This window comes from Choloepus didactylus, chromosome 20 (genome assembly GCF_015220235.1).
Source record: "Choloepus didactylus isolate mChoDid1 chromosome 20, mChoDid1.pri, whole genome shotgun sequence".
NCBI classification, from domain to species: domain Eukaryota; kingdom Metazoa; phylum Chordata; class Mammalia; order Pilosa; family Megalonychidae; genus Choloepus; species Choloepus didactylus.
In genome coordinates this window covers 17,311,260-17,326,549 of record NC_051326.1, presented here as the reverse complement: position 1 = coordinate 17,326,549, position 15,290 = coordinate 17,311,260, and the positions used below count along the sequence as shown (strand labels likewise).

General features: G+C 40.7%; 1 protein-coding gene and 1 pseudogene across 1 annotated transcript in view; both read right to left on the bottom strand.

Moving 5' to 3' along the window:
• The window catches only part of WDR43 (WD repeat domain 43), a 47,128-nt gene extending 38,862 nt beyond the window's left edge, over positions 1 to 8,266 (bottom strand). The window contains exons 1-2 of the mRNA XM_037812664.1: positions 7,853 to 8,266; positions 310 to 447 (exon numbers count right to left, since the gene is read on the bottom strand). Coding sequence (XP_037668592.1) covers positions 310 to 447; positions 7,853 to 8,077 — 363 coding nt within the window. The 5' untranslated portion in view covers positions 8,078 to 8,266. The remainder of the gene's footprint in view (positions 1 to 309; positions 448 to 7,852) is intronic.
• A 3,536-nt stretch (positions 8,267 to 11,802) lies between these two features.
• Positions 11,803 to 12,543, bottom strand: LOC119516350 (annotated as a pseudogene).
• Positions 12,544 to 15,290: the final 2,747 nt, after the last annotated feature.

The following is a 15,290-nucleotide window of genomic DNA, read 5'->3' as shown; positions in this document are numbered from 1 at the left end:
TTCCATAGAGCCTTAACTCTCAAACCCTCTTTGAGACAGCCACAGAGCAGCAGCTCCCAATGAGAACTGCTGTGAAGAGCTGCGTACCTCAGAAACTTAGGACAGTGACCGTCATAAGGCCTGGGCTGCCAGTCACAGCTCTTAACAAATACTAGTCTTCAGGACTTTAAAAGTGTGGAGGCTGCCCCTGTAGCACAGATCCTATGGCGCCCTCCTTGAGGTGTTTTGTTTTCAATAAACCTCTAATAAGTTCCCTGTCTTTTTTTTTATATAAAATACACATCCATATACGTACATACATGCACTTACTATTAATTTACTGTGTAATTCTCCTTTGACTGTGCTGTATAATAAAATGCTACCAACTGCTGTACCAAGAGCCAATAAGTCAGTCTGGTCACCCGTCCCTAAAGCTTCTGATTTCCTTTTTTTCCTCTGATGACTTTCCTGGAAAAAAGGAAAAACAATGTTTTTATTTAGTATTTAAAACACTAAACATCATTAACGTATAAATGCAAATTTCCACTGGCCCACAAAGAAATGTGGTTACTACCAAGATTCACTGAACTTTTCAAAGAGGAAGAGAGGAATCTCCACTCAGGTGATTTTTTTTTCACTACTTAAAAAATAACTCTCTCAGATGGGAAGAGGAGCAGCTTACAATTCTGGGGCCCCCTCTTTCCTATCCCTCTAGGAAGAAGGCAAAAAGGACAGCTTGTATAATCCCATTTCTCTTAAGAGCTCCAAGGAGCCTCACTGCGGCTTCCACTTCTCAGGACCCAACCACTCCTGACATGCCCAAGCAAAACCTCCAGTCCCCAAGCAAACGAATTATCTATTCGTTCCCAAACAGTCAAGTCTTCCCTCTGTCCTCTAAAACTTTCTCACATTCTAATTTACAAACTCAGGAAAAGGGATCTGAATGTTTTATACTTATAAAGATACTTTTACTTTGAGTCAACAGATAGTTGGAACCAGTACAGAGGCTCAGATCAAGCAAGGCTGATCAAGGGCCACTTTGGTAGTTCCACGCTGGCTTAGTGATCCTAACTGACACAGAGGCACAAGCTTCAATCTGGTGCCAAATGCTACGTGACTGATTTATTTCAAAAGTGACGCTGACAGCTCAAGTCTGTCCATTAAACAGACAGTCAAAGATCACAATTTAAGAGTATTACTTGAAAGTTTATAATGCTAAAAAATTATTTACAATTTTAGAGCTTCTCTTCCACATGTTTGACTTTTTTAAAAAATTAAGGCAGACCAGCATAAATAAGCTCTGAAAAAAAAACACATTCTTTTAAGGTAAAACTGACCAATATCAGAGAAAAAGAGAACATTTTCTTAATATTGCAGGATCTCTGCTCTACAGCACAAGAAGCCCACAACACAAAAATACGCCCAACCCAAGAACAACCAATGAAAACTACAATGTTATCAGTGCACAAAGAATATCAGGGAGTAGATTTATAAATCATTTCCCATTTTTTTTTCTTTTCGTTATTCTATGGGGAGGTTACATTTGAGGAATTTCATTCACTGGACATTTAAAAGTAAAAGGATTTAATAAGAAATAAGGTAACGTTTTACATACAGAAAAAATCATGCACATTTTACAAGTCCTGAGAAGTTTATCTATATTAATAAACCCAAATAGATGTAACAATGCTCCTAACATTGAAACTCAGCACAAAGAGTGCCCTAGAGCCCATCGTCAATCAGATAAATTTCTAAAAGTCACCTATGAATGACGGGGAGTGGGGGTGGGTGGGAGGAGGATATAGTTTCTACATAAGGTTCAGAACACAAACTCCAATTTCAAGGAAAGGACAGTAGGAGGAAAGTATGTTAACCTAAGACTACTTCATCAAAAAACTCTTCTCTGAAAGATTCCAGAAATATTTCTTCTATTCTTGGTTTTTCCAAATCAAATCAAAAGTATCTACACTGAGGTTTCGCAATGTGTGAAACACAGGCTGGTCCAAATGTGTATATGCTCTGCTGCAGATCCGGATTTGCATTAGAAAGCACAAAGAACTTTTAGAAAGCATTACCATAGTTAAACTCATAATTTCCCTGTCAAAAAAATGTCTATGTTTTTGGGTACAAGCAAGCAAAAGGCAGGCAGGAGGAGTAGCCACACAATTTATACCCAACTTTGAGGATCACCTAAGCAATAATCCAATTAATTAAATGTCAAAGAATTACTGACTCATGCATGTTTTCTCAGGGTTGTATTCTCTTTTTTAACATAACTTCCCATAAAGCAAGATGAGCATGTTCAGACAGGTAATACATCAGCCAGATCAGAAGTTTATAAAACTAATGTGCATTAGTGAAATCTAGTATTTTAAATATTACCCCATATGAAATATTTCTGAAAACAAGAATTTAGTGCTACTGATGAAAATAATAGAAAATATTACTATTTCAATCTCTTATTTTTGTAATCAAAACGTCCACAACTCCCCAAAGAAGTGTTTAAGTCAATATAATCTCCGCTGTGGCATTCAACAGCAACCACACCTTGCCTCCAACCCACCTTTTCCAACTTTATCTCCAATTCCTTCCTTACATTACACTCACCGAACACCCTACCTCCCCCCCTCTTCCATTTGGAGAGTCCTTTTCCTACTCACCTGAGTTTTCAGTGGCTAAAAATTCTACTCATAAAAGTTCTGATACACGCTACCACACGGATGAACCCTGAAGACATCAAGTTGAGTGAAATAAGTCAGACACAGAGGGAAAGATATTGAATGATTCCACTCATATGAAATAATTAAAATATGTAAATTCAGAGACAGAAACTGGAGTACAGGTGGGGGGGTTAATGCATACTGGGTGCAAGGTTTCTTTTGGGGGTGATGAAAAAGTTTTGGTAATGAAAGGCGGTGAAGGTAGGTCAACATTGTGAATATATTATTAATCCCAATGACTGGTTTACTTAAGAGTAGAGATATACATATCTCCACAGCATAAAAAGAGACCAAAGAAACAGTGACAATTAAATGTAATACATGATCCTGGACTGGATCTGATGGAGGAGAACATGCCCAAAAGGACATTACTGGAGAAACTGGGAAAAAAATTATATAGATATATGTTTTATATAGATGTTAAATTTCTTAACTTGGTAACTGTACTTAAAAGTCGTTACATAAGTGAATATTCTTGTTCTTAGGAAATAGGGATTGAAGTATTAAGGGTTCAAGGAACACGATGTATACAAACTACTCTCAAATATTAGAGGCGGGAGGGAAGAGAGCGAGAGAAAGAAAAGAAAGAAAAAGAGAAATAACAAATGTGGCAAGATGTTAGAAGTTGGGAAATCTGTGTATCGTGGTAGACAGTATATCAGAATTCTCTGTATTGGTTTTCATCTTTGCAACTGTCCTGTAAATACGAAGTTATTTCAAAATAAAGTTTTTTTAAAAATCCTATCCATGTTTCAAGATCCATCACCACAAAAACCTCTTCCTCTTAAGATGTCACTCTGCTTTCCATTAGACACGATGAATCTGAACTGCCTTTATCCCTTCTTCTCCTATGCCTTAGTCATGCTCATTTTTGCTTCCTCTGAAGTGCCTAACATGAATGTCATGTGCAAATTAATTATACAAGTAAATATATACATTAATGAAAAGGGTGGGCTAAAAGTTTAGTTCATACATTTAACACTGAAGGTACCAGAATTGAGGACCAAATGGATGTGATCTGTTAGACTAAGGCATCTCTTCCAAAAGAGAGGGCAAACTCAGCTAAGTAATAAATGGGCAAACCCTGTCTGATGCAAGTTATCAGCATTTGATCCAGAAGACAATCAGAAGGCTGAGTAAGCATCTGAATGGTACATGTGGCTTGAATTATCAAAGCACAGAGCAGCAGAGATGAAGTGAAGACAGAAAAGAAATAAGCACACCCAGGTGATGAGAAGTATGAATATGATCAGTAATTATGCCTAGGGCATAACTTTTTAGACTGAGTGTCCAGAGTTTATACAGAGCACCAGTACACAAACTCAAATACATACATACAACTGAAACAAGTGTCATAGAAAAATACTTATCTTTACTATGCACACCACTGTGATATTTACAATTCTATTTTATTTTGTAATGTTATCATAACCCATTAAATCAATTTCACAACCCACTAATGGATTTAAACCTACTTCTGAAAAATATTGACCCCTAGACACCGAAAACTATGCCAAAGTTTAAAGTTTCATTCTACAACTAGTCTCCTATCCCATTTCTTGGTCTTTCTTACTGCCACTTAACTCTGGCATTTGTTTAAGTTTCATGGATAACAGTGAAAAAAAATGTGCATTTTATGTATTATTACTTAATATATCACTTATTTATCAGACAATCATATTCCAATATACAGAAACTTCTACTTCTTCCAATGGAATCTAATCTGCAACTTTTAACTTCTTCTGAAGTTTAAATACTAGAGACCACAAACAGCATTGCACAGGAAACATATTTTGGATTATGCTACATCTCTAAGGGGTAGGAATGGGGGATACTCGGTTTGGATTTTTCCTAGAAACACCCTTAATGCCACCGTGCTTCTCCTGTCCAATGTCTGAAAAGCCACGTGCCTCCATCAACAAGTACTGAGTTGTGTGGGGTCACTGAAATACAAAGACACACAGTAGCATGAACATATTTATTATAGGAGACAAGGTCTGTTACAGAAGGGCCCTAAGGCAATTAGGAAAAATAAACTAGAAAAGTTTGAGACTTATGGGGGCAAAGAAACAGCATGTGTTTCAGTTCCTAGATGGCTCAGTCAAGTTACTGTGTGGCCCTGGCATGTCACTTCATATCCCAGCCTGAGGTTACCCACAAACTTGAGGAACTCTAAAAACAGCAACCACCTTTAAGCCATCAATTTGTTTCCTTGCACTATTCTAGAATATTCTCTTATCATTAAAGCCCCCCCCCAAGACTCAAACAACCAAATGGTATGTGAGCAAAATCTCTCTAAAACCTATTGTAGCTTAAATGCATTCTGTGACCAAGAATAAGAAGCAGCAATCTAATTCTTCTAAACATGTATGAACCTTGCCTTAACCCCTAATACTCAAAAACCCAGCACCAACTCATTTTTATCCACTGATGAGTATCCTCATGAAACTTTGTACTTGGGCAGCAAGTTGTCAATTACTGAACCAGATGCAGAATACTCTTGCAAACTGATTTACATTATGAATGCAACATTAAATGATAAAACAAGCCCAGACAGAACTCACTGATTCATCCAAAAACAACAACTATTTAAGGAGCACTTACTACTACAGTCCACACTATACCACTCATATACATTGCCTAATTCAATTCTCCCAGGGCCCTGAAAGTAGATGGTATCCCCACATTACATGACGGGACCTTAACAAGGTGCTAAGAACACGAGCTTCAGAATGACAACCCTTTCATGCCTCAAACTCAGCCTCAAGGGTGTAAAATAAAAGGGCTTAAAGGAGATGAGGGCATCTTAAAACTTAACTGATAAGGAACTTAACCCAAAGACCCAGGAGCAGAGCTTGAAGCAGTTAACTTCAAGTAACTTCATTTTCTATCTTTAAAAATCATGTCACTTTTTAACTTTACTCCATAATACACGTACAAGTTTGTCTTAATACAGGAAAAACATTTCTCTCCCTAATTTTCAAGCAAAATTGATACTCCAGGGGGATACATCCCAGGATGAGGACTGGATTTCTCTACATCCCTCCCAGCTTTCAATTCCGTGCTTCAGATCAAGGAGAACAGAGTAAAGGCACTAGACCAGAAGTCAGAATACCCAGACTTCAGTGGCTACAAGCACTTGATTGGTTATTAAGATTTTGGCCATGTAATTTAACCCTTCTTAGTTCTGATTCTCAACAATTTTTTTTAAATGCAATAATTTCAGGGCATTTCACCAAGATGTGAGGTGGTTACAATGAGAAAGTGCAGGTAAATAAAAAAAAGGATACTGAAACCTATAAAAACTTTTATTTCATACAAAGCCCAATTCTCATTTTTCAAATGAGGATCCCAAAATTAAAGTGACTGGCTCAATATGACAAAAGCAAGTTTGAGTCACGAGGCCTGGTTATGATACCAAATCCTTCTGTCACCTTAATATTGATTATTTGTTGAAGATAACTGAGAATAGAGCTCTAAAGACCCAAGTTTTCTAATCACCGTTCCAGTTTTGGCTTTATCTGAGTTGCTTAGTTTTCCAAAACCTGTTTCCTCTTCCCAAAAACAGCAAAAAAATCTCCCTTATCTGTATTGCAGAGCTCACCATATAAATGTAAAACATTATTAACAATGATAATTAACACAGCACTTAAGCACCAAGAACTATTCTATAAGCTGTATGCATTATTAAATTAAGTTTCATAATTACCCTTTGAGGTAAGTATTATTATTATCCCCATTTTACAAATAGGAAACTAGAGGCACAAGTACTGCTATCAAGCAGAGCCTGAACTCAAACTTAGGCAGCCCAGCTTGCATCCCTGCACCTAACCATTACTCTGTATTTACCCTCAGCGTTATTATCACCACTTTACAGAAGTGTTAAAACAGCCACAGCGAACAACTTTGAGAAGGAAAAAATATGCAGAATGCTGTCATTTTAATTACGGCAGTCAGTTACGATTAAAGGAAAAAAGTCGGAATTCTGCGCCTGACTTAAGAGCACTAATAGCTTTCTTTCGTTAGTCAACAGGAGTCACGACATTTAGAAACTATGAAAGTCTTAGCTTAAAATATGAAAACTACCTACCTAAACACAAGCACCAAAAGTGTAGCAAGTGACATGTATATCCCTACTCCCAACCCAAACATTCTGTAGGTTTCCCGTGGTAGTCAGATTGAGCCTTCCTAAATGCTATGTTTTAAATTTTTACACATACTTAGGGCTAAACGCCAGACACCTCACAATACACCGTATCTCCAAATCACTTTGAAGCGATTCGGTGTAGCTACCCAATAACTCCAGTTACCACGTGCGAGTTAGTGCAGATGGAGACGAGTGACTCAACTTTTACCTGAGACGGGTCTCTAACAGTGAAAAGCCTCTTCCAAATCGGCATTTTCCTGTCTAGGGAAAACTTCACCTGGACTCACATCCAACCACACTACTACTTAATTTTATCTCCCTAACTTCAGGCCTGAGGAGGGAAGGTGAGGGTGTGAGATATAAAGAGGTAGAGCCCAGCAGAGGTTTAAAAAAGAAAGAAAGCTCAAAGGCTGAGAATGGAAAGAAGCGTGGGAAAGTCGAGAGTTTCAAGAGTGAGAGTCCCACCACCTAAATTACCGGACAGAACACGTGGTGAACCAGCACCCAAAGGCGGGGTAGTGGGGGTAGGGGTGGTCCGGAAGCAAGCAAACGGATTTGTTCGTCCCAACTGTACAGGGCAAAACGACGAACTACATAGGAGTCGGAGAAGAGCAGTTCAGTCCCAAGTAGGGGCTCTGTCAACAGCCAGGGCTCTGAGCACATGGTACTAAGCAAGGCCGGGCAGCAGGAGGCTGGACTTGAGGGGCCGGGGCCCTCAGCGAATATGGCGGCCCCGGCGACAGCGGAGCGCAGACCGCACGGAGCCTGTGGCAGAGCTCGGGTCCACGGCCCACCGGATCAAGCCGCGCCCTCTCCCGCTGCTATCCCGCAGGCCGCGCACAGGGCTGACGGCGTGGGCCCAGCCCGCGCGGCCGCGGCGCGCCCTGCCTCCTCGCCTCGGGCCACTGAGGGTCACACGCGACATCAGGCCACTCGCTGCCGAGCCGGGGGGCTCCGAGGCCAAGCCCGGGCGAACGCCCGCCCCCAGCTGACCCGTTCATTTTACCTTGGCCTGTAACCGCACTGGCGCCCAGGCCAGGCAGGTGCAGGTACCGCTGAGGTGCGCGGAAGGCACGTATTCCTGGTGCAGCCGGTTGCTGGCTGTCTCCCACACTCGCAAGTGACCGTCTGTAGAGGCCAGAGCGAAGTAGGCCTGGCTCTGCGGGGAGAAGGCGCAGGGAACCCCCGCCGGGGACAGGGGGTCGCCGCTACCTCTACCGCCCGCCGCCATTGCCGCTCTCGCTCCCCGGCAGCCACGTGTTCGTCCGTGCGCAGGCGCATTGAGGCGGGGCGGGGCCTGGAGGGCGGAAGTGGGACGAAGGGAGCGCAAGAAGCCGAGGGCGTGGCTCTTCCGGACGCTGACTAGGGTTGGGCGGGCCCGCCCTGTGGACGGTGGCCGGGTGGGGTGTGTAGCTAATCTGTGTTCGGGAAAGCGGCGACGTGTGTGGAACGTGACTGAAGAAGCAAAGGCAGGCCCCGTTCCTGTATAAAAAAAAATGTCGACTTTTTTTTTAAAGATATATAACATGGTTAAAAGAAATATTCATTTAAAACTCCGTGATTGTAACTGTTTCCATTTTCCCTAATCACCTCCAGGCTATAATCATGTACACATATAATAATGTATTCAAACATCATACTATAAAAATAAAGGAGGGAGCCGCTGTTCTCTTAATTTTCCCATGTTGCTGCTTGAAAGAGACAATTTTTTTTAATGCTTCCATAATATTTCGCCAAATCTATGCATTCTAATTCAAGAAATGCCACGGACATACACAATAATTGTAATAGTCCCTAGATTGTACGCTCTTACAGCAGTTAACTCTATCCCTGAATTGTAAGGCCTATCTCTAAACTTTGAGATGCTGATCCCCTAGCGTATAACCTGATTGGTCTCTGGAACAATGCATATCTCTGAGACACCTGAAACTCAGAGCTAGAGCTCGGCAGATATGAATGTCAGTATTAGTGCACACAGCCACTGTCAAAAAAAAAAAAAAAAAAAAGCCCAGACTTCAATTAGTGATATGAATGAAGCAGGTCTGGTTAAGACCAGGGCAAGCCAGGCCAAAGAGTAAAGATTGAAACTGATTGTGTTCTAAAACTTCAAATTTCATATGAGACCAAGGGAATAGATATCTATTTGGTACAGGCTCTAAATTTTCTAAACGGTACAACTCTACAGTCGATTTGTTCAAACACCACAATTGCATGGAACTTTGAATAGGAAGTGAGATATGGTAGGTTAGTATAGGCTGGAGTGAAATAGTGACACATCCTAGAGTAATTTGGGCAGATAATAAAAAATATATTTACAGCCTCCCCCTCCCCAGCCCCAAGGATCTGGGGGAAGGTGCGGATGTGTTGGACAGCCTCACCTGGACTGGTGTTGATGTTGTCGCAAGCATTGGGACTGGCGGTTTGATGTGCTGAGCCCTCGATCATGGGACTTGCCCTTATGAAGCTCATTACCACAAAGGAGAGTCTAAACTTGTATGTAATGGTGCCTAAGAGTCTCCCCCTGAGTACCTCTTTGTTGCTCAGATGTGGCCCTCTCTCTCTCTAACTGAGCCATCTCGACAGGTGAACTCGCTGCCATCCCCCCTACGTGGGACCCGACTCCCAGGGGTGTAAATCTCCCTGGCAACGCAGAGTATGACTCCCGGAGATGAATGTGGACCTGGCATCGTGGGACTGAGAGTATCTTCTTGACCAAAAGGGGGATGCAAAATGAGACGAAATAGTTTCAGTGGCTGAGAGATTCCAAATGGAGTCGAGAGGTCACTCTGGTGGACATTCTTATGCACTATATAGATAACACCTCTTAGGCTTTAATGTATTGGAATAGCTAGAAGTAAATACCTGAAACTACCAAACTCCAACCCAGCAGTCTGGACTCCTGAAGACAATTATATAATAATGTAGATTACAAGGGGTGACAGTGTGATTGTGAAGACCTTGTGGATCACACCCCCTTTATCTAGTGTATGGATGAATGGAGGAATGGGGATAAAAACTAAAGGACAAATGGGGTGGGATGGGGGGATGATTTGGGTGTTCTTTTTTCACTTTTATTTTTTATTCTTGTTCTGGTTCTTTCTGATGTAAGGAAAATGTTCAGAGATAGATTGTGGTGATGAACGCATAACTATGTTATCATACTGTGGACAGTGGATTGTATACCATGGATGATTGTATGGCGTGTGAATGTATTTCAATAAAACTGAATTTAATAAAAAAAAAAAAAAAGAAATGCCATGGACAGTTCTGCCCGCACAGAACTTTACTGCTTACCAGTAAAGTAAAACCACCACCCTGAGGGTTATGAAACTTTTACAGCTAGGAGGTGGCTTGATAACATTTGCAGTTGAGAAAGATTACATGGAGACAGCATGATTAATGAATTAGAAGGGGCTCAAAGACCTAGGCAGAGACGATGATGACACGAGATATGGCGGTAGGGATGAATCCTTTCAAGACATGTTTTAAAAGTACAATGACAGGATTTCAAGTGGGAAGTGAGGGAGAGGAGAGGAAAGGGCCAAGAATGTCTTTGAGCAAGGAGTTGCTCGGTCACTCAAATCACTTCGGTTAGCAAGCTGTGGAAGAAGATGATATCTTCAGTTGGGGAATACTAAAGTTGATAAGTCTAATTGGCACTTGCATACATTTGGTCACTTAATTGAATACCCGCTCTGTGCCAATCACTGTTCTAGGCACTAGGGACACATCAGTGGTCAGGAGAGGCAAGAGTCCTGCTTCATGAAGCTTACATTCTAGATAGGAGGCAGTTAATGAACAAGTAAACAGATCTCTATTTTAGATGGGGGTGGGGTGGATAAGAGAGTGTATGTATTGAAGGGGATGGATTTTTGCAAGGGAAGGCTCTCCCAGGACATGCAAGGTCCATATGTACAAAATGTATGGCTGTCAATGTACAGAGATTTGTAAGTACAAAGATTCTGAGGGAATAAAAACCTTGACAGATTGAAGGAAAAGCAAAATGCCCATGGTAGATAGAGTGAGCTAGAAGAATCAAAAGTAACAGATGAGTTCAGAAGGAGCCACATTATATAGAACCTTGTCATACTATAATAAAGTGTTTGGATTTTATTCTAAGCATGATAGAAATAAATAAATCACTGGGGAGTTTTGAACATTGGAGTAACATAAACTGATTTACATTTTTAAAGACCTCCTAGCTACTGGTTGGAGACCATAGAGAAGCAAGAATGAAAGCAGAGACACAAGGTAGAAGGCTGTTCACCAGAAATCCAGGCAAAGGACAGTGGTCTCACATGAAAGCAGGGGAGATGGTAAGAAATGGTTCCAGTTATAATCTGAAATTAGAGCAAACAGGACCTGAAACAGGATTGATTGATTGTGGAGAGTGGGGGAAATTGAAGAGTGAAGGCTGATGCTAAGGCCTGAGCAAATACAACAGCATCGGCTGAATTTGGGATTCAAGAGTTCTGTTGGGGGCAGTTATGTTTGAGATGCCTGTTATACACCCAAAGTGAATTGCTCAATAGAAAGTTGGATATATGGGTTGGGATTCAAGGGAAAGGTCAGAGTTAGAGAAATACATTTGTGATGCATTAGCATACACATGCTATTTGAAACTGTGGGAATAGACAAGATCACATTGGGTGAGAGTGTAGAGATCCATTCCTTCAGGACTTGTGCTAGGAACTTGGGAATATAGTGGAGAATAAAACATCTCTTCTCTCCTCTGCTTTCTTTCTTTTTTTTTTTAAGTGGCAGTAAAAATAGCAGTTTATTCCACCCCCTCCCTCCCTTTCCCCGCAACCCCCGGTACACTTTTCCCCTCTCATTCCCACAGCAACGTTACAATCAGAAAAAAAATAAGTTTCGGGGGGCGGGATTTGGGGCGGGGGGAATACGGGTTAAAACAGTCAAATCACAACAGGAATTTTTCAAAATAGGTTATTCCACTTAGTCACCATCTTCTCCTTCATCTTCAGGTTCTCGTTTTCGCTTTTGACCCCTTTCTTCTTCAGCAAGATCTTCTTCATCTTCCTCGTCATCTCCTTCCCCATCGTTATAACCTTCTTCATCCTCCTCCTCCTCTCCACTAATATCCTCCTCTTCACCTTCTTCCTCTTCCTCTTCATCTTCTTCATCTTTCACTACCTGAGCATCTTCATCACACTCTTCCTCATCCTCGTCTTCCTCCTCATCATCCAGGCCCTCCACTAGCCCTCAGCATCCGAGTCGGGGGCCTCCGTGTCACCCCGGTCGGAGCCATCAAGATCCGTGAATTGCGATAGGAGCTTGAAAACATTTTCTCGATAGTCGTTCAGGTTGGTTACCTCACAATTAAAAAGGTCTAAGCTCTTGAGGTTTTCTAACTTCTTCAGCGTCTCTATTGTGCTGAGGTCTTTAATTTTGTTGCCACTTAAATTTAGATGCGTGAGATTCAGACACTTTTCTGCCAATATTTCCAGGACCCCTGAGATTCTGTTATCACTTAGTTCAAGCCTCTTAAGTTTGTTCAACTTTGGTAAGTTTGCAACTGAGGAGAGGCCTACGGTGATTGTGCTTAAGAACTCCAGTTCTTCAAATTCATCTGTGAGGCCTTCCTTCATTTGACCGACAGTTGTCCAGGACAAGCTCTTTCACATCGGATGGCGTCCTGTTCCGCAGCTCTAAATGAATCCGTTTGTCCATTCCCATCTCTCCTCCTCTCTTTCTCTGCAGAGGCTCCCGCGCCGGCGGAATTCAATCAATAAACCCCGAACCCACCGCCGCGCGTTTTAGGACTTTGAAGGTTCAACCAGCTCCGCTTGGTTCTCTTCTCCTCTCTACTTTCTGCACGATTCTCTGTAAACTTACAACTACTCTAATTAAAAACAAACAAACAAATTATGTGATGATACTAGAAGTCACTAATTGTATACTTTGGATGGATTGTATGGTATGTGAATATATCTCAATAAAATTGCATCAAAAAAACAAACAAAACAAAACAAAAAGCAAACAGATCTATTCTCTAACCTCAAGAGCTTAATAAAAATAAAGTCTGGTGGGAAGACAGACTTAAACAAATAATAATACCTGTTAGTGAATAATGGTGGTGAGTGCTAACAAGTAAAAGTACAAGGTGTAAAAGAAGGTAAACAGGGTAAAAATTTAAACTGGAGTGGAGGGAGAGGTTTAGGGAAGAGCTCTGTGTTTCTGCATGTAGAATATCTTATATAGTTCTGTTTTGCCACTTTGAGGGACAAATAAAACCAAAGACAATGCAATACAGCAATGTTTCTTGAGTGCTTTTTATGCACAAAGAATATAATAAACACATAAGAAGTGTAAGCAAATTGTTACGTGGATTCAGAGGATGATAATATCTGATTCAGTTTGGGGAGATCTGATAAAGTAGTCTGAAAAGTTTGGAAAAGATTACTTGAGAGGGCATTCCAGGCTGATGGAACTGAAAAAAAAAAAAAAAGGCATGCGAATAGTCAAGTAAGGGGCGCATTCAAGGAATGGAGGATGGTTCCCTTGGTTAGCATACTGAGAGGAAATGTAATCTGAGGCCATTTTTAAAAGACTTAAATGACAGTATAAGGAAGAAGTCATTGAACTTTTGAGCCAAACAAATGAATCCATTAAAATTGCACTTTAGGAAAATTAGCCACATATCCAACTATCTCCGAGGCATTTCCACACGGATGATTCACAGACCCCTTATACTTGACAACTACATTAGGAACTCCCCATCATTCCTTCTGAAACATCTTGGGCAGAGACTGCTAATTGTCCTCCAAATTCTGTTTTCCTTTTCTATATCAAAGAACCTTCCATTCTTACCTAGGTATATGACTTCCTAGAATAAAAACCACATTTTCCATCCTTCTTTGCCACAAGGTGAGGTCATATGACTACGGGCTAGTAGAAAAATATGCTATTCTTCGCTGCTTCTTTCTTTCTTAATCCTTGGAACTAAAATGTGATGACCAGAATTAGAGCATTCATCTTGCACTGTGAGGAAAAGATAACATGCCAAGAATAGCACAGCAGCAAGACAGAAGGAATGTGAACCTGAAGCATTAGAAATGCCCTCGACCAGCTTCTCTGGGCTTCTTTTATGGAAAGGAAATAAACTTCCTTCTTTTTTAGCATACTGTATGTCAGGTCTTATCATGTGCAGCTGAAACTAATTCTGCTCATTCTTTGTATTTTTTGCTTCAGTTGATGATAGTACCAGCAATCCAGTTAGCCACTGAGGAAAGCCAGGAGTCACCCTATTTATTACTCAATCCCTCATACCACTTCCACCCAAAGAAACACATATTGGATTGATAATCAGATACTATTGTGTTTCTTAAATAATTCCCAATTGAGTTTTCTCATCTCCGTCCAATTCTATTACCTCTATTCTTGTTTGAACCCTTATATCTCTCACCTGAAAGAAAATTCCCACCTAGGTGGATGTGCTATCTCTAGGCTGGTCCTTCAACATGATCTTTGCAAGTCATAACTGTGACCATACCACCTCTCTACTTAAAACTCTTCACAAACTTGCTGGCACGTACAGGAGAAAGTCTATGTTCCTAATACAGATGGAGTAAAAGACAATCTATAATCTGGTCTGTGTCATCCTCCCCAGCATCATCCCTTAGCCTGAATTTGCCTCCAATGTCACATTCCAGACCCTGAACTGCTTCTGGTTTCCTGCCCTTACCACACTTGTTCTGGGGTCTGCTCTTTTGCTGATACTGTTCTCTGCTAGTAAGTCAGGCTCTTCCAATCCTCTCTCTGCCCCTGATTGCAGCCCTTCATCCAACTAATTAATCATTTAATTATACTAATTCCTCTCAAACCTAATGACTCAAAGCAGGCAACACCAGCTTTGATTCAAAAGACCTCTCTAATCCTTAACAAAGTATTAGCAAACTAAGTTCAACAACATATTAAAAAGGTTATATACCATGATCAAAATGGGATTTATCCCAGTGATGCAAGTTTGGGTTAACATCCAAAAACCAATAAATGTAAAACACTATGAAAATAAAATAAAGGGGAAAAACACAGAGAAAGAATTTGACAAGATCCAACACACAGTCAATTAAAATATACAACTTTTAACAAACTAGGAATAGAGGGAACACTGTCAACTTGATAAATGGAATCTACAAAATAAAACCCACACCTAATATCATACTTAACGGTGAAAGATGGAATAATTTCCTCCTGATGTTTGGAACAAGGCAAGACTGTCCACTTGATCACTTCTATTCACTGGAGGTTCTATCTAGTGCAATAAGGTTAGGAAAAAAAAAAAAAGTAAAAACATAATAAAGGCATCCAAATTAGAAAGGAAGGAGTAAGCAAGATGAAATAAACAAATTCCTAGAAACATGAAAACAACCTACACTGACTCAAGAAATAGAAGATCTCAATAAACCAACAACCAGTAAAGA